This window comes from Diabrotica virgifera, chromosome 9, assembly GCF_917563875.1.
Source record: "Diabrotica virgifera virgifera chromosome 9, PGI_DIABVI_V3a".
Lineage (NCBI taxonomy): Eukaryota > Metazoa > Arthropoda > Insecta > Coleoptera > Chrysomelidae > Diabrotica > Diabrotica virgifera.
In genome coordinates, this window is record NC_065451.1 from 217,240,203 (window position 1) to 217,259,482 (window position 19,280).

Consider the following 19,280-nt stretch of genomic DNA (forward strand, 5'->3'; position numbering starts at 1 on the left):
ATTCCCTTTTTGTTTTCATGTTTTCAAATACTGTCCCTGACCCTCGGACCAGATATTCTGGTGTACGGTGTACTCTATACTCATTGTTTTCCTTAAAATATTTTGAACTATAATATATTGATTTCTAGTAATAATTGATTAACCTTCAACTTATTTATAACACAACAAATACAGCTCTTCAATTATATAAATTTCTGTCAACTCACCCCTTTTTAATATCATCAATAGAATGCAATTTCAACAAACACCTTGAAAACCATCCACAATGCACATTTACTTGAACACTTTATGTAACATTAATTTAATAAAAGCGAAACACCGCTTGATTAACTGTAAATGGAACAGCGAGAGATCGTAATAATTTTATTCACAGCATTTCAGTAAACTGTAAATCTGTAAAACCTCGCGCACGAAGTATTTTGTATTCCTCGAATCGTGCTCGAATCACCGAATCGCCGACCTGACCGACCTTACCTCACTCCTCCACTTCAACAACAAATCTGTCTGAAAATTTGACTTTGACTTGACGTCTTGACTGCGTCATTTGGCACAGACTCGAGGGAAGGGGTAAAATCGCACTCAACAATCGAAACAGAAAATACAAAACACCAATAATAAAAAGAGACAGACTCTGCACTGCAATGTAACCAACGATTGTGCAACTTCCAGAACTCGAATACGAACAAAACAAATTTTTTTGTCCTGACAGCTCTGTTCTAGTGCGTGCATGACGTGTAATTTGTTTCTTTTTCTACGACAAGAACGTCATATATACCTATTTCGGTTTATTAACCTTCAAATAATAGTCAAATAAACGTCAGAGTACATCAAAATCTAAACGTCACCGTGGTTACCAATGGTGGTTACATTAAAGGTTAGAAAACAAAAATATTAGTGACATTATTTTTAAAGATATTTTGCAGTCTTATTTAAACATGTCAAATAATGCAGGATCTATTTTTCTTGATGTTGACTCCAGTATCGTCGAACACAATCTTAGAATTAGGGTAAGAATTGTTTTTAGTTTAAGTAATTTTGATAAGTAACTGACCCGATTTTAGAGGGATTCTGAGGAAGATGAGCTCCAAAAGTTGATGGAACAGAAGAGTTATCCGTCTAAATTAATTAAGCCATCATCGGGTAAGTAATATAGTTTTATAGGATCTTATAGGAAATATTTATTTACAATAATCTATAGATCTGGGGGCTAAATGGGGCTCCATCATCTCCATCTAGTTGGTGGTCATTCTCTGCTTTAATATGCCTATTATCTTGGTCACCATTCCAGAATATTTCTGGTCCATCTATCATCCGATCTGGTCAATGGCTATTATTTCAACTGTGTTTGTGACTTCTGTTCTACTTGTTATTTCTAGGTTTGGTACTATATCTCTGATGATAATACCTAACATTGATCTTTTCGTAGCATGTTATGTAGCTCTTATTTTATTTATTGTTGTTATCTCACAATGTGAAACCTGCCTATCCTTCTTTGTATTTGAGTTGTCCGATTATCTCGGCGTAAGCAAATCTCATGCATTACAAATTTGTAAACTATTACTTGGTCAATGGCATTCGATTTGTAAACTATTACTATGGCATTCAATCTGAATTTTATCGCTGATTACAAGGTTGGTCATAAATTTTGCCTTTGAGGTGTTAATTTTAATTTGAGGTGTTAATTTTAAGCATTTCCCTCTATAGAATTAAGATTTGCTTTCACGACTTTGGAAAGGATAGGATCTCGTTTCCATGTGAAAGACATGATTCCTAGTGATCTCGCATCTAACATTATATACCAATTCAAATGTAGTAGCTGTGCAGCTACGTACGTCGGGAAGACTCGACGTCACTTTAATGTCAGATGTTGCAAACACTTAGGTGTCACTCCTCACTTAGGAAGATGATCAAGAACAGTTCCAAATTCAGCGGTATTCCAACATATGACTGATTCTGACCACATTAATTATTGTTTGTTCCTTTAAAGTTATTTTAAAGCATCCACTCAAGAAACTTATTATTCTGACAATGATTAAAGTAATAATTGAAACGTCACCATGAATTTTAATTTAGTTATGGGTTTTATCTTTAAGTTTATTATTTTTATCAAATTTTACGTGGTTCAGACCCTCTCCATTTATATTAATTCTCATATTATCCTCTTGGTTCCATTCCCTTGAGCCTTGAACATATATTTGAGTACAGCTCTAAATAATTTCGTGGATATAGTATAACCCTGTCGGAACTCTTTGGTGTCCTCATGAAGTCAGACACAAGCTATACCAGTTTTGTAGATACTTTTAATCAAGGCAATATATCAGTAGTCAATGAGGCAGTCAGCCAATGCTCAAAGCATTTTATGATGGTCTATAGTATCAAATGCCTTTTCATGGTCTATGAATATATAAAAGAGATAGTCTTGTATTCTGTGAACTTTTCTATTAGCATTTTAATAACTTATAGATGATCATTTATACCTACACCAGAGAGGGTAGAAGGTCTAAAGATTATACACTCTGGGCCAAAATTAACCAGTCACCTTAAAAATGGGTCATTTTTGATGTCTTATATCTCCTAAACCTGTTGTCCGATTTAAGTAATTTTTTTTAATATGTTATAGCCTTATTCCTGGACAATATCGTTATAATAATATTGTTGATAAACAGGTAAATATTCATTGTATACCAGGTGTACGAATCAAACTGTGTTTTTTTCTTAAAGTTTGCATCACCCTGTGGAATATTATAGCATTTGTAGAATACTGAAATTAAAACCTAACTATAGCCTCATGCTTTCTCAACATTTTGTTTTTTGATTGATTCACTTATGTTGGATAATAAAAAAGTTAGGTGCTTTAACAACTAGACATGTTTTTTATCAATACAGGGTGTTTTTAAAAAATTTTGGCAAAGTTTAAGGGGTAATTCTGCATGAAAAATAATGACAGTTTGCTTTATAAACTTATGTCCGCAAATGCTTTGTTTCCGAGATAGGGGGTGTTGAAATTTTTCTGACAAAGTGACGATTTATTTATTACTTTAAAACCGGTTCAGACATGCACATGAAATTTGGTGGGTTTTGAGACGTAGTTATTGGTAATTGTATGTCAAAATATATGCAATAACTACGTCATAAAACCCACCAAATTGCATTTGCATACCTCAACCGGTTTTAAAGAAATAAATAAATCGTCAGTTTGTCAGAAAAATTTCAACACCCCTTATCTCGGAAACAAAGCATTTGCGGACATAAGTTTATAAAGCAAACTGTCATTATTTTTTCATGCAGAATTACCACTAAACTTTGCCAAAATTTTTTAAAAACACCCTGTATTGATAAAAAAGAATGTGTGTGTACTTTGTACGCACGTAAGAAGTTATACTTCTATTATAATATAATTTCAACGAAATAAATATACCTACTTAACAGTTACAATACAAAAAATTAACAATAATTACCAAAAATCAACCAAAACTTAACAATACCAAATATTAAAAAAAAAAGAAAAAAGTATGAATCGTCCGGGATTTGAACCCGCAATCTCGCGATTTTTTGATCTCTGGTCCAATGCTCTACCAACAAGGCCATCAAGCCGCATGCTACTTACCTTTCAGATATACATAATTATACATCACGGTGACAAGTAAAATATAAAAATAGATGTTTTATTATTTTACGCCTAAGGAAGACAAATCCAAAGACACAAAATTATAATAAAAAACCTTTTAAACCACCTTTTTCAAATTGCGCAAGTTGTATTATTAATATTAATGTTAATAAATGAAATATAAATATTTTACCGTTTCACAATTTGACAATTCACTTTTAACTACAGTGCCTTAAAAATTTTAAAGCACTAGTGCCTTAAAGTAGCATTTTTAACGCTCCTATGGAGTCCTAAAATTGCATTTTTAACACGTTTGTAGAAAAATATATTTAAAAACACTAATATATTCTTTCCACACCTTTTCTGGACTGATACATACATAAATTAAAACATTTTGAAGTATAAATTCAAAAATATAATATGAAAACTATTTAAAAAGGCAGTATAACTATTAATAGTCTAAGAGCTAGTGAACCCTCCGACTAACGGTCGTCCTGTAAGGCTAGAAATTTTTCTAGTGATAATTCATAGCACACCAAGGCTAAAAACCATGACCTGGCAGGCCTCAGCGGTGCACGTGTATCTACCAGGTGAATCGAAAAGTGCAAATTTAGGGGATAAAATAAACTTTCTCCTGTAAGGTTTAAATTTAAGTATGTGTTTGAATAAGTCATTTAGAAGAAATGTGTACAATGACAGGCGATTCTGAAGAGCATAAGACCTTGCCAGGCGAGGGGAAAGATTAGGGTTTTTTCCTAAAATTATTCTTTTTGCATCGAACAAATTTTTTTCAGGTTTTTTGAATCGTTCCAAATAGAAAAGCTCTTTAGTGATTTTTCTCTTAAGTTAATAGTTTTTGTTATATACGCGATTGAAAATTTTGAAAATTGCGAAATCGGCCATTTTTAACCCTAAATCGGACATTTATCTAAAAATTTCAAAGTTCCCAAGGTACGTCGATATTTTTTAAACATTGATTGATGAAATCCCAAAGAGTTTTTTGCAATACAATATCGGAAACACCTTTGTTTTTTAATTGCTAATCAAGCGGGAGCAACACTGTAGTATAAGGGAGGACGTTTGAGTTGGCATAAATTCATTATCTCGAGAATGGGCAAATTTGAAGAGAAATCCTCAGACAGGTCGATTTTTATTTTTAAATTAGGACTTTTTGGCATATATATAATACTAGTGACGTCATCCATCTGAGCGTGATGACGTAATCGATGATTTTTTTAAATGAGAGTAGGGGTTGTGTGATAGCTCATTTGAAAGGTTATTTAATTCTCTATTCATTAATATAAACATTAACATAATGATTTATACAGGGTGTACAAAAAAAAATTTTTTTATTAAATTAACTTTGATTAAATTTGACAAATAGAAGAAAATTTTTTTTGTACACCCTGTATAAATAATTATGTTAATGTTTATATTAATGAATAGAGAATTAAATAACCTTTCAAATGAGCTATCACACAACCCCTACTCTCATTTAAAAAAATCATCGATTACGTCATCACGCCCAGATGGATGACGTCACTAGTATTATATATATGCCAAAAAGTCCTAAATCAAAAATAAAAATCGACCTGTCTGAGGATTTCTCTTGAAATTTGCCCATTCTCGAGATAATGAATTTATGCAAACTCAAACGTCCTCACTTATACTACAGTGACGCGCCCGATTGATTAGCAATTAAAAAAACAAAGGGGTTTTTGATATTTTATTGCAAATAACTCTTCGAAATTTCATCAATCAATGTTTAAAGAATATCTACGTACCTTGGCAACATTGAAATTTTTAGATAAATGTCCGATTTAGGGTTAAAAATGGCCGATTTCGCAATTTTCAAAATGTTCAATCGCTTATATAACAAAAACTATTAACTTAAGAGAAAAATCACCAAAGATCTTTTCTGTTTGTAATGATTCAAAAAACCTGAAAAAATTTGTTCGATGCAAAAAGAATAATTTTAGGAAACACCCCTAATCTTTCCCCTCGCCTGGCAAGGTCTTATGCCCCTCAGAATCGCCTGTCATTGTACACATTTCTTCTAAATGACTTACTCAAACACATACTTAAATTTAAACCTTACAGGAGAAAGTTTATTTTACCCCCTAAATTTGCACTTTTCGATTCACCTGGTAGATACACGTGCACCGCTGAGGCCTGCCAGGTCATGGTTTTTAGCCTTGGTGTGCTATGAATTATCACTAGAAAAATTTCTAGCCTTACAGGACGACCGTTAGTCAGAGGGTTCACTAGCTCTTAGACTATAACTAACCTTTGTTGTTTCTCTTCCCACAAATTTTAAAACGCAACAACCATACATAACCAAACCGTCAACCGTCCAAACCACAGCTGCGCTACAGCTGCCATATTGGATAATTTTTGACATGTCATTTGAACATCCAATCAGAACAAAGTTATAATGCGCATGCGCCCGGATCGTAGGTTTTAACATATAAAAATTCACCCTCATATCGCGCGTAAAGAAGTATAACTTCAAAAAACATGTCTAGTTGTTAAAGCCCTTAACTTTTTTATTATCCAACATAAGCGAATCGATCAAAATACAAAATGTTGAGAAAGCATGAGGCTATAGTTAGGTTTTAATTTCAGTATTCTACAAATGCTAGAATATTCCACAGGGTGATGCAAACTTTAAGAAAAAAAAAACACAGTTTGATTCGTACACCCGGTATACAATGAAAATTTACCTGTTTAGCAACAATATTATTATAACGATACTGTCAAGGAATAAGGCTATAACATATTAAAAAAATCACTTAAATCGGACAACAGGTTTCGCGTTTAGGACATATAAGACATCAAAAATGACCCATTTTTAAGGTGGCCGGTTAATTTTGGCCCAAAGTGTATAATATAGATGATCATCATTTGTTTCATATCTAGAGCGGAACTCAGCCTGTGGTCAAAGTTGGTAACTATGCATTTTGCTCACAAGCCGTTTTTTTATTATCTTCATGAATCGTTTATATGTATGGGAGAGCAAACTAATAGGTCTGCAGGTCTGAAATGTCACCTTTTTTGTGTATTATGGTTTCTGAACTTACGTTTTGCACTTTTGGTACTTGACTTTGATTAGGATCTGGAAGTACAATTGTGAGTAAAAGTCTTGAGTAATTTTTAAAATATCTTCTCTGTTTGTTTCATTTTTCGACACATAAGCTTTAATCTTTCATTTTTATTACTGGCTTGAACTAGGTGTTCAATGTTGTAAGTTCTGGCATCTTTTCGAATTGATTTTGAGATAGATACCTTTGTTTAACTGTCGAGTTTTAGACAATTATCTGTGTATTTGTCTTTCAATTGTCTTCTTTAATAAGACAAATATTATATTGCATTTATATTTACCATGTTGCTTGACATAAATTATTTATATCACAGATTTCAATGCTGTGGGTATAAAATTTGCATTTTGACTTTATAATATATTCATAAACCTACTGAACTTTGTGTACTAGATCCCCAGTTTTTAAATTTATCAAGCAATTAGTATGATAGATTATTATAGCTATTATTAATTATGATAATAAAATTAAAAATTCAGGTCAACAGCCTTCTCAGTGCTCTCAATAGAATGCATATTACAACCTTTTCATTATGTTGGTTTTCTTTGATGTTACTTCTTTATCTTCAATATTATTTTGTTTATTGTTGATATATATTTATATAAAAAGGTATTTCATCCTATAGGCCTTAAGCTCACACTAAAAAAAAAATGATTACCTCTCTCATGAGACTTTTTTTATTCTGTTATTCATGTCGAGTTTAGAAACTTCTAACGCACCAAAGTTTAGAAACTTCTATATATACGAAAAGCCCCTCTCCCGAAAATCTAAAAGTCTCATAAGAGAGGTAATATATTTTTTTAAGTGTAGACTCAAAGTCTAACAGTGATAGTGAAGAAAAGATATACTTAATAAATAAAGTATTTATTCCATGTTAGAAAGACTATATACATATATTCTTTCCACAACAAGACTTTTAGAAGAAACTTTTTAAATACTACCTATTTTTTTTGTATAATCCTTTAGATAAAAAATAATTGTCCATGGTCAACCAATTTGTTGTAATCCAACCAGTACGGATTACATAATATATAATAGATTTGTTAAGCTTTTTAAAATATCTCCGAGCTTCATAAATAATGATAGAAAATTAATCATTTGTCCCCCATAGGATCCTGACTAAAGCATTTATACCTAATTATATTCATAAATCATTTAGGCAAGGCCAAGAATTGTTGTTGGAACATCATTTTTAATGTGTAGAAAAATACACAAAAAATTGTACTAGGTAAATACCTTGATTTATTGATTGAAAATTCGTCTTCTTCTCTTTCAGAAAAAAATTGTGATGAAATAGAAATGTAGAAAGTGCAAGTAGACCAGGGCGCATCTGTTTTGAGATGGACGTTGAGAGGTGACTCATATTTTTTTGCAAAAATTTCTTGCAATTAACTCTTATAATAATAATTGAGTTATCCTCCCACTCAAAAATGTCCGGAACATTGTTTAAATAATCAAAATGTCTAAGGAAAATTCGATTATTTTCTTCGTTTTTTGATTATAACTTTAAAACTATTCATTTCCGAAAAAAGTTGTACTGACATAAAAGTTGCGTAATTAAGTTTCCTACAATACAGGATTGGTTACAAATTTTAAAAATTGTCACCCTTGTTGCAAAATAGCAATAATTGCGAAAAAATCATAAAAAAACAAGTACAGTGAAACCCCGATAAGTCGGCCTCCGATAACCCGGAAGTCCGGTTAACTCGGACCGATTTCCATCAGACAAAACAAACATTTTTTCAGTTCGACTGAGTTTTTTACCAATAAATAAACAATACTGTATACAACTGTACGTAGTTTGAATGTACTGTGCACATAGGCGCCCATGCCCATGCTAGCTTTTCGGATGCTTTAAACTATATATTGTTATCTATAGTGTACAAAATGTAATGTGCAAAACCTTCACGTCTGGCCCTCCTGAAAATTTTTATATGGGCGCCGATGACTGTGCATATTATATGTATTTTACGTTTTTGCAAGTATAATGGAGTTTATCTGTAGGTATACTATATTTTAGTAATTTTTACCATATTCTTCGGCTAACCCGGATTTTCGATAACCCGGATCGGCCGCGGTCCCAATTAATCCGACTTATCGAGGTTCCACTGTATTTGCATTTTACGTTTTTCAACCATTTATGCTACACTTAGGACCATTTTACATTTTGCCCAGAAAAACTATATGACATAACAATACTGTAAATTTCATTAGGATCGGTTCAATAGATTTTGCAAAATAAATTTTGCAATCCAGCTTTCGCAAAAAAAATTCATTTTTTCAAAATGTTGCAGGACTGAAAATAAAGCAGATAGCAAGTTAATTTTTTTATGTATAGAAGAATACTGTACCTTCCATTTGCAATTTGCAAAATTAAAATCCATTAAATACCACAACGTCAGGCATTTTTTAAATAAACATTAATTTTTAGTGCTACGCGCAGGACAGCGGTGTTCGATTCACACAAGTTGATTTCCACCAAAATTTCTTCCAATCTGTATCTAATATATTATTTTCTTACTCTATATTTTGTTGTATTTGAATATTTTAATTCCACAAAAATAAAACTAATTTGATTATTGTTTGTGAAATATTGTTTAAACAATTACATATGTGTAAAAATAATAAACTTTTATTCTCTAACTTAAAATATATGAACAAAGAAAGTTTTTGTCAAAAAAGTGTTATTTCAAAGGACAGAGTATGTGTTTTTATTTTTGCAATAAACAAATTAATATATTTATATCGAAATGTACTAAAAATTAAAATTTATCAATCATTATCAAAGGCCATTGGAATGCCCAATCAGAGCAAACTATCCGCTGTCCTGCGCGTAGCACCAAAAAATAATGTTTATTTAAAAAAATTTCTGACGCCGTAGTGGTTAACCGATTTTAATTTTGCAAATTGCAAATGAAAGGTACAGTATTCTTCTATATGTAAAAAAATCAACTTTTTGAAACATTTTGAAAAAATTAATTTTTTTTGCGAAAGCTGGATTGCAAAATTTATTTTGCAAAATCTATTGAACCGATCTTAATGAAATTCACAGTATTGTTTTCTTATATCATAAAGTTTTTCTGGGTAAAATATGAAGGTCCTAAGTGTAGCATAAATGGTTAAAAAACGTAAAATGCGAATACTTAATTTATTATCGTTTTTTCGCAATTATTGCTATTTTGCAACAAGGGTGACAATTTTTAAAAATTTTAACTAATCCTATATTGTAGAACATTTAATTACGCAACTTTTTTGTTAGTACAACTTTTCTCGGAAATGAATACTTTTAAAGTTATAATCAAAAAACGAAGAAAAAAATCGAATTCTTCCTTAATTTTTTGACATTTTGATTATTTAAACAATGTTCCGGACCTTTTTGAGTGGGAAGATAACTCAAATATTATTATATGAGTTATTTTCAAGCAATTTCTGCAAAAAAATATGAGTCACCTCTCAACGTCCAAATGTACTAATATTTTTACAGATGCGCCCTGGTTTAAAGGGATTATTTATCTCTTTACAGTTTTGGTTAAGAGATATATTGGGAAGACATATGGATGCTTACTCAGATAAATAGGAGTCTAAATGTGAATGAATTAGCTTGTTCCATTGATTACAGAGCGATTTATGGGTATCGAGTGTCGACATAAAAATGCCCTTGCTTAGATGTTACATATTTAGTATCCTCCAATACATAGAGGCCGCCACTTTAACTAAAGCGATGATGGAAAAAGTGGAAGTTTTCGAGATGTGGCTTTACAGAAGAATCCCGAGAATATCTTACGTAGATAGAGCCAAATAATGAAGACGTATCGCGAAGACTTCCAAAAGATACAGAACTTAATAATAGAATAAAATATACGGTAACTACTTACACCTTGGCCTCGTGATGATAGGACCAAAATCCCAGCTTCTGCAGAATATCATGCAGGGAACGATTTTAGGAAATCGTAGCGTTGGAAGGAGACCAATATCATGGCTGCGTAATCTCAGAGAGGGGTTTAATTGCTCATCTAACCAGCTTTTTGAGAAGCAGTAAATAGAGTTCAAATAATAATGATGATTACCAACCTTCCAAAGAAGACAATAGCTAAAGAAGTATTTTTATTGTAATAAACAGTACAGGACCGTAACTACCATTGGGGCAACCGGGGCAGTGCCCCGGGGCCCCCGGCCAAGAGGGCCCCCGTTTGGTTGGCCGTGCATAGATTGTAACGAGGTCAAATAAACTTTTTTTAAAGTCAAGTTCTACTTCGAGTTATCCGATTGTGAGTAAGTACCCGGCATATTAATTCTAACAACTAACTTCAGTTATCGATTTTATCCTGTTTCACCTGCACCATTATAAAAAATTTTGTCTCAAAATCTCTCCATGAAATCACCTCATTTTCTTTGCTTTCAAAGCACAAAGTAGCTTCGTTTTTTAGATGGCTTCTTATAATTTCTTTGCAATCTTCGAAGTTCTGCATATATGTTGGAATTTGTTTTTTAAGATTTCAATGAAAGGTGCTGGATGTCGTTTTGTAATATCCCCACCAAATTGGATTCTACTCTCATTAGAGCTGTAGGTATTCAATTACTTCCCGACGGTCTCGTCCTTTTTGACATCTTCCTATCTCCTTCAATTTTTCTTCCACTTTTTCCATATCGAATTTTAACGCATTCTCGAATTTTTCTTCCACCTTTTCCATTTTTTGTATCTTCTCAGCAATCTGGTTTACCTCTTCCTGTATTTTCTCTAAATAAACCTTCATATCTTTATATTTTTCAACTCCCAACGAACAGTTCGTTGGGAAGCACTGAAGTCCTCATACCAATCTGAAAGATGTTCCTCGAAAGTGACTCTAAAACCTCTCAATCCAACACGCTGGGCTGGAAGATTTGATGCAGTCAATACATTGAAACACAGATTTTACGATGTTTTGAAATGCCTTTCAAGTCTAGTTCTGACAAGTAACAAACTAAATGAAAGAGACGAAGCAACACAACTAAAAAAAATAAAAAGAAACCAGAATCATTAATAATAATGCCATCATAAAAATAATGCAGAAGACGAAAAATCATTTCGATGATCTGTGGGAAGATGAAAAACTTCAAGATCCCAAGTCATGTTTTAGAGTAATTGTGTTTTACTCAATGATCGACACATTCTGCAATCAGCTAGACACTCGCTTTCAAGGAATGAAAGCAGTGTTATGGTCTAAGACAGAGGTTCCCAACCAGTGTGCCGCGGCATTTGTCCGATTATGGCCCGATTACTGAAATGATCATCACGAAACCGTCACCAAAAGGTCACAATTTTTGTTGGAACAGTGGGAAGGACGACCCGATGACGATCATATTTTTGTTGGAACGGATTTTGTTTACTGCGCAGGAGTGTTACCGTTTCGTGACGGTTCTCGATCGTGTTGGAACAAACCTTTAGTTTATCGTGGCTGAATGAATCCAAATTGGTCGCTAGGTAGGTTGTTACGCGAGTGGTTGCGCGTGAGATTTTCTCTCACATATCCAACGTTTGCCTTTCTTTATACAATTTTACAAAAAAGATGAGGTTTCATCAACGATAAAGCCATTGGCTTTAAAAAGACACGACGTTTTCTGTTTTATTATTATTATTATCTTTATATAAAATGTGACTATTTATGCCGCCAATATTAACATTGAAAAATATATGGTAAGTGACCATCTACAACTAACCCGTGAAACAGAATATAGGATTTTCATATCATCGCACGGCGCCTTTTATTACATCATAAAAGGATATTATTTTAGGTTTTAAGGGAAAAAACAAAATGAATTTTTATACACAGTTAATGACGCCGGCGCCGGTGTCGCTTGATGAGAGAATCTCTCACATCAAGCGCACTGACTCAACAATATGGTGATACTAAAACTAAGCAGACTGAGTCACTATCTGAGCGGACGAGTCTATTAGATTGTCGAGGGAGGATAGTTAGGAGACTAGAAGGAACTACAGCGCGTATAATTTCCCAGAAAAAAAGTTGTGCGTAATTTTCTAAAATCGTGAGAGAAAATCTCATATAGCGACCACTGGCCGGCTAAGAAATTAGTACCTACTTTTAGTTTTACTTTAAAACTAATCTTCTTGCCTGTTTTATATTTAAAATACTTTTTTTATCGGTCTGGCACTCCTATAGTGCCATTTCCGGTACTTAACAGTAATTTGTTATACGATTATTGAAGAATATTGTGCAATCGGTTATATAAAATCATTTAATTTATTTATAATATTGTTATCTACTTCTGTATAAGGTTAGTCACATATTATGCAAATTAATAACTAGAATCATACAATTAAAATTTATATATTCATTCATATACGAGGCCTAAAAAAGTTATATTAAAAATTCTTTTTCGCTCTTTAGTTGAGTAGTCTCTGCGAGAAATAATGTGTTCTATACCTTCCTATACAAAAAAGTAGCATCTGTTATAATGGGTAGGAGTATTTTTCTCTGAGTTATCTATTCTATCTACGTCTTTAGTTGGACTATTCGAAATTGATATTCCTTCGCTTATTGTGAGACACATATTTTTGTGGTGATTGAGATAGAGGTTTGTTTAGGTTTTCGGTCGTTCAAATCATCATCAGCGTATGCTATAATTTGCGCTGATTTATTTAAACTAGAAACCTTATTATATAACTCAGTATCTCTTACACTTTTCTCCAATGCTTCTTTGAAAAGGACCCGTATAGAGCATCTTCCAACCTGACAGATTTCTAGGGGATTCGTCTCCATTTTGCCCTGTCTTACCATTTCTCTTCATTTACGGCTCTGTCTTCCATTTTTCCTTTGATTCCTTCTCTCCATTGTAATGCTGGTAGCTCCTTCATATATTTCTTGGATAATAACTTTATGCATTCCATCTGTGCAAAGACCTATACAGCATCCCCTTTTGGGGGTGAAAAATATATGTTCGAAATAAGTCCGGAAATGGATAAAATGACTAATTCTAAGCAACTTTTGTTCTATAAAGTTTTTTCTCCAAATTAATACTTTTCGAGTTATTTGCTAGTGAATATGTTAATTTTTCTGCAAAATAACCACGTTTTCAGACGGTTTTTCGCAAATAACTCAAAAAGTAAGTATTTGACCGAAAAAAAAATTCTAATCAAAAATATAGCACGTAAAAAAGTGAAAAACATGGTGTATATATTGGGTCACTATACCTAGTAGAAGCAGAGTTATAGCTAATGAAAAATAGGTTCATATTTGTCAAATTCCAAATCGAATATTTTAACGTGCCATAACAAAAAAACGAAGCACTTTTTTGGGGAAAACTCATTTTACCTTTTTTAAATTGTTTAAAAAATGCTTATTTTTGCTTAAAAAAAAATTTTTAGCATCAAAAGTAAACAAGTTACGCTCAAAATAAAGTTGATCCCTTTCTTTTTTTTGGTAAGAAATCTGGAAAATCACCCCCTAATTAGCATTTAAAATTAACTTAATTGTTACCACTTCACAAGTTTTTTACTCGCGTATGTAGGTATTGATCATATGATCTGTAAGTTTCATTGGTTCAAAGTCCTTATTTTTGAAAGAGCTGTAGTTAAATGGGCTTTAACGAGTCACTTATCACGAGTGTATGCAAATTTAGAACCACAGAATCTTAACCAATTTTTGTCTTACAGAAAAACAAAAAAATACAAAATATTCAGAAAAGTAAAGCCGACTTTTTTTATTGTTTAAGATTTTTGGTATCTCTAACAATTTTTAAGTTATTTTGAAAAAAAAAAGCATTTCTTTCAAAATTAAAATTTTTAAAAATTTTACTTTAAAACCAAAATTTTTCAAAAATAAGCACTTTGAATCGATGAAACTTACAGATCATATAAACACAACACAAGTAAAGTAACCTGTGAAGCGGTAACGCTTAATTTCATTTAAGTTGCTAATTGGGGGATGATCTTCCTGATTTTTTGCTAAAAAAAAGGGACCATCTTTATTTTGAGAGTAACTTTGTTGATGCTAGAATTTTTTTTTATAAAAACAGGAATAAAGCTTTTTTTAAACACTTTAAAAAAGTTGTAATGTGTTTTCCCCAAGAATGCTTCATTATTTGGATATTTCCCATTGAATTATTCTATTTGGAATTTTTCGAATATGAACCTATTTTTCATTAGCTATAACTCTGCTTTTGCTAGATATAGAGACCTAACATATACACCGTTTTTTCAGTTTTTTATAGGCTATAGTTTTGCTAAGAATATCTTTTTCGACAAAATGCTTACGTTTTGAGTTATTTGCGAAAAATCGTCTCAAAACGTGGTTATTTTGTTGAAAAATTAACATATTCACTTGCAAATAACTCGAAAAGTGTTGATTTGGTGAAAAACTCTATAGAACAAAAGTTGCTTAAAATTAGTCAGTTTATCCATTTCGGGACTTATCTTAAACATATATTTTTTCACCCCCGAGATAAGGGTGAAACTCACCCCCAGGGAAAAGTGCACATCGGCACCATATAACTTTTTTTCTTTTACATGTTAGCTATGCTTATGCCAAATTTCATGTCAATACAAGCGGTTCTTTAAAATTTAGAGCAAAAACCGTGAAATAATGTACTACAAGGTAGTTATGTTTTCTTTTCTTAAATGAACTTGTGCATCGAATAAACGTCGAAAAATTCGACATTAGGGGTCTATTAAAACCAAAAATATCTTAGGGGATTTACGGGTGAAAAACACTCTTTTTGTACATTTTTTCATAAGATATAGAACTTTTCTGTTTTTGTATCGTACAGAAAGTGACCATTTTTTCACCAAATAAAAAATTACTGACTCAAGTAATTTTTTCATGACTAACGACATAACACTCCTCTGATATAAAGACTTTCTAAATCAGTGGTTGATCCATAAAACAATTATTATCAATTCTGCACACGATTTTCAATCGAAAATTAATTACTAAAAGTATCACACATCGTGAAAACAAAAATACCATACTCGTCTAAAATAAATTACCTGGACAATAATTATAAAAACATTATTAACACAGTTATAAAATCGGTAAATACCCTCATTGTGATAACCACATTGACATTTCTATGAATAAATAATAGATAAAAATATTTTACAAGCGTTTCTTGTTAATACTAGTTATGTAATTGTATGAACAACCTTCTAGAAAATAAAAATGTGTAGGTATAGTACCACTTGAAATTTGAAAATTTAATACTTAGGAAGCTCTCATACCAAAAGCGATATTCGAACGATATTTGTAACAGGCAACATCCCATATAGTCCAGACTGTATCGTCGCCCCCGTTAAATAAATTATTCCGATCATTTTTTTTGCACAAACGTTTTTCTTAAAAAGAGGTCCTTATAACAAATACACAGAGTGCCGGGAGGTGCCGCGGTCGGAAAATTGTTTAAACAATTTTTTTTTAAACAAATTTAAAAAATCAATTTTTTCACTTCGTACCAATTTTTTTTTAGATTCTTTGGAATATTATAAGCAAAAAGGGTCTCTTATGAATTTTCTCTAAAATTAATTGTTGTCGAGTTATACGCGATTTAAAATTTGAAAAACGCGAAAATGGTCATTTTCAAGGCTTTAACTCTGTTAGGAATTATTATTATGAAAGTCAGAAAAAGACTAAATCAAAGTTTAAAGCACCCCCTACATGATCCTGAAGAAATTTGTGTCAATAATTTATTACTAAACTGTTATTTTTAACTATTAGCGCTAACAGCGTATGGAGGCGGCCGTCAATGTGAGTGCGAGTAAGATGCACCATTGGTTGCCGGAATGGTGCATCTCTTTCCCACTCACATTGACGGCCGCCTCAATACGCTGTTAGCGCTGATTAATTAAAAATAACAGCTTAGTAATACATTAATGACACAAATTTCTGCAAGATCATGTAGGGAGGGGGATGGGGGGGGGGGGTTTAAACTTTTATTTAGTCACTTTTTGACTTTCATAATAATAATTTATAACCGAGTCATTAAGCCTTGAAAATGGTCATTTTGGCGTTATATATATCTTAGCTTAGCTACATCTTAATCTTAGCTTTGATTCCAGGCCATACTGGAGTAAAGGGGAATACAGAGGCTGATAAATTGGCAAATATAGTCAAGACTTTAAACATTTCTGCAGACATTGAAATATATAAATTTCACTTTTTACCTTTTATTAAACACAAAATTGTAAATGAGTTTAAAGTTGAATGGACAAAACAGTTTAAAACTAAAGTGATTTTTCTACAAACCCTTGGTTCCACAAATTCACATTTGGGAATCGAAGGCACTTAACATTAATTATTAGAATGCGATCGGGTCAATGCCTCATACCAGATCATTATTGGTTTAAAATCAATTGTAGTGATACTCCTTTTTGTGAATGTGGACAAAAGTATAACTCATATGTTACTGAATATGTTACAAAATAAATCAACTTGACCTGTATCAGGAACTTTTAATACAGGAAGTCCAACCCCCATTTCAATATAAAATTGTCTACATAATATTAATGACCAAATCTTAAGAACGATCAATCAAATTAAAATATAAAATAGTTATTTGACAATCATAATACAATGAATTTAACGAAGGGAATATGGAAAAATCCAGACCCCTTGAAAAGAGTATTCCCTTCCAATTGCAGTCTAAATACGAGAACTGGCCAAGTACCTAAGAAGTGGAGGCCAAGAAACTAAAAGGAGAAGAAGTGATTTTGGCGTTTTTCAAATTTTAAATCGCGTATAACTCGAAAACAATCAATTTTAGAGAAAAATCACAAGAGACCTTTTTTGTCCATAATGACCCAAAGAATATAAAAAATTTACGAAGTGAAAAAATTGATTTTTTGAATTTGTTTAAAAAAAATTGTTTAAACTATTTTCCGACCGCGGCACCTTCCGGCACCCTGTGGATTTATTATGAGGACGTCTTTTTCAGTAAGTTTGTGCAAAAGAAAACGAATCCGAATAATTTACCTAACGGGACCAACAATACAGCATGGTCTAATAAATATCTGCGGTTAATTTATGTCTTCAATGCACTTAAACTACCTAGAATTCTTTAAAAGCTCGTTCGGGATCGGATTCTCAAAAAAGAGCAGTAGAGTGTGCTGTGTGCCAAAGGCCCAGATGTGTGTATTTGGGATTGAGGGCGTACAATAAGAGGGATAATAGGGCATTATAATTTTTGATATAATAGGTTTATTGGTCAATTATAGGTCAATTTTTTACAATAATTTGTTTACTTACACAATAAACTTAAAAAAGTCTTAAAAGCATAGACATGCTTGTTGACTTATCTATATAATGTTTATAGATTAATATTTACAGTTTTTTTGACAAATCAATTTTTTCTAGTATAATTTAAATTTGTTCAATTGGTACACAAATCCCTTTTTTATTTAGTCCAAGTAGTATACATAATTTTATATATATAATCTATATCTAAACCTTTCTTAAGGTGTTCGAAAAATACATTTCATGCATCTATATCAATTATATCATATACAAATCGTCTCCACTCTTGCTTATTCTTAGACCTTCGTTTCGCTTCAGTCGAAGTTGTATTTTTCTTCTTCAGAATCCTTACCACTTCATCGTTCCAGGTTTTCTTTGGTCTCCGTTTTCCTCTCTTGTTTTGTGTACTTTTGCCTCCCACACGCGTTTTACTTGTCTATTGTCGTTCATTCTACACAAAAGCCAAAAGGATTTAAGCTTGTTCTTATCTAGTATTTGTGTTTTTGGTTCGACTTGTAGTTCTTCTGTTACAATGCTGTTTCTTATTCTATCGCGTCTTGTAATTCCTTTTACTTTTCATGGCTACTTCATGTCCATTGAGTTTATTCTATTTTTCGATGATTGTGTTAGCACCCAGCTCTCAGTAGTATAGGTGAGAATCGGCCTGAAGATCATTTTATATACCCCCATCTTCGTCCTGCTGCTTACTTCTTTCTTTCCAATGAATGCTCTGTTTAAGCTGTAGTACATTCTGGAGTCATGGTTATCCTTTCGTTGACTTCTTCTTCTGATCTTCCTCCATTTTCTATTTTCACACCCATGTATTTATGTATATGTTGTTACTTGTTCTAGTTTTTGGTTCTTTATCTCTATATTTACTTGAGTATCCTCATTTCCCATGACCATTATCTTTATTTTCTCCATGTTTATTTTCATATTTCTTTCTAAGTGATATTTTTAAAGTTTATGGGCAATTGATCGCTTCGGTCGAGTTCGCTGACGGTAAAATAATGCAAAACCTATAAATTTTAAAGATCCGCTTAAATTGGCATGAAATTTGGCATATACATATTATCTAGGTAGCATGGGGGCCCAGCTTCATCCCTTCTCGAGGGTGAAAAAATATACGCTCAAAATAAGACCGGAAATGGATAAACTAATTCTAAGCAACTTTTGTTTTATAGCATTTTTTCACTAAGTTAAAATTTTCGAGTTATTTGCGAGTAAATATGTTCATAAAAAACACATTTTCAGACGGTTTCTTGCAACTAACTCAAAAAGTAAGTATTTTATCGAAAAAAACACTCTTAGCAAAAATATATCCCATAAAAAAGTGAAAAAATGGTTTAGGTA

At 32.2% G+C, this 19,280-nt stretch overlaps 2 protein-coding genes across 19 annotated transcripts in view; one reads left to right on the forward strand and one right to left on the reverse strand.

Moving 5' to 3' along the window:
• The window catches only part of LOC126891618 (multidrug resistance-associated protein 1), a 225,239-nt gene that overhangs the window by 189,773 nt on the left and 16,186 nt on the right, over nucleotides 1–19,280 (reverse strand). For 2 of the 18 annotated variants that reach the window (XM_050660829.1, XM_050660812.1), the window contains exon 1: nucleotides 207–489. The exons of the other annotated variants lie outside the window; for them this stretch is intronic. The gene's annotated coding sequence lies outside the window, so the exon portion shown is untranslated. Of the gene's footprint in view, nucleotides 1–206; nucleotides 490–19,280 lie in introns of those variants that run through there. 18 annotated transcript variants of the gene reach the window in all.
• LOC126891633 (PIH1 domain-containing protein 1) overlaps nucleotides 655–19,280 on the forward strand; it is a 93,883-nt gene continuing 75,257 nt past the window's right edge. Inside the window, exons 1-2 of the mRNA XM_050660856.1 lie at nucleotides 655–1,007; nucleotides 1,062–1,140. Coding sequence (XP_050516813.1) covers nucleotides 936–1,007; nucleotides 1,062–1,140 — 151 coding nt within the window. The 5' untranslated portion in view covers nucleotides 655–935. The remainder of the gene's footprint in view (nucleotides 1,008–1,061; nucleotides 1,141–19,280) is intronic.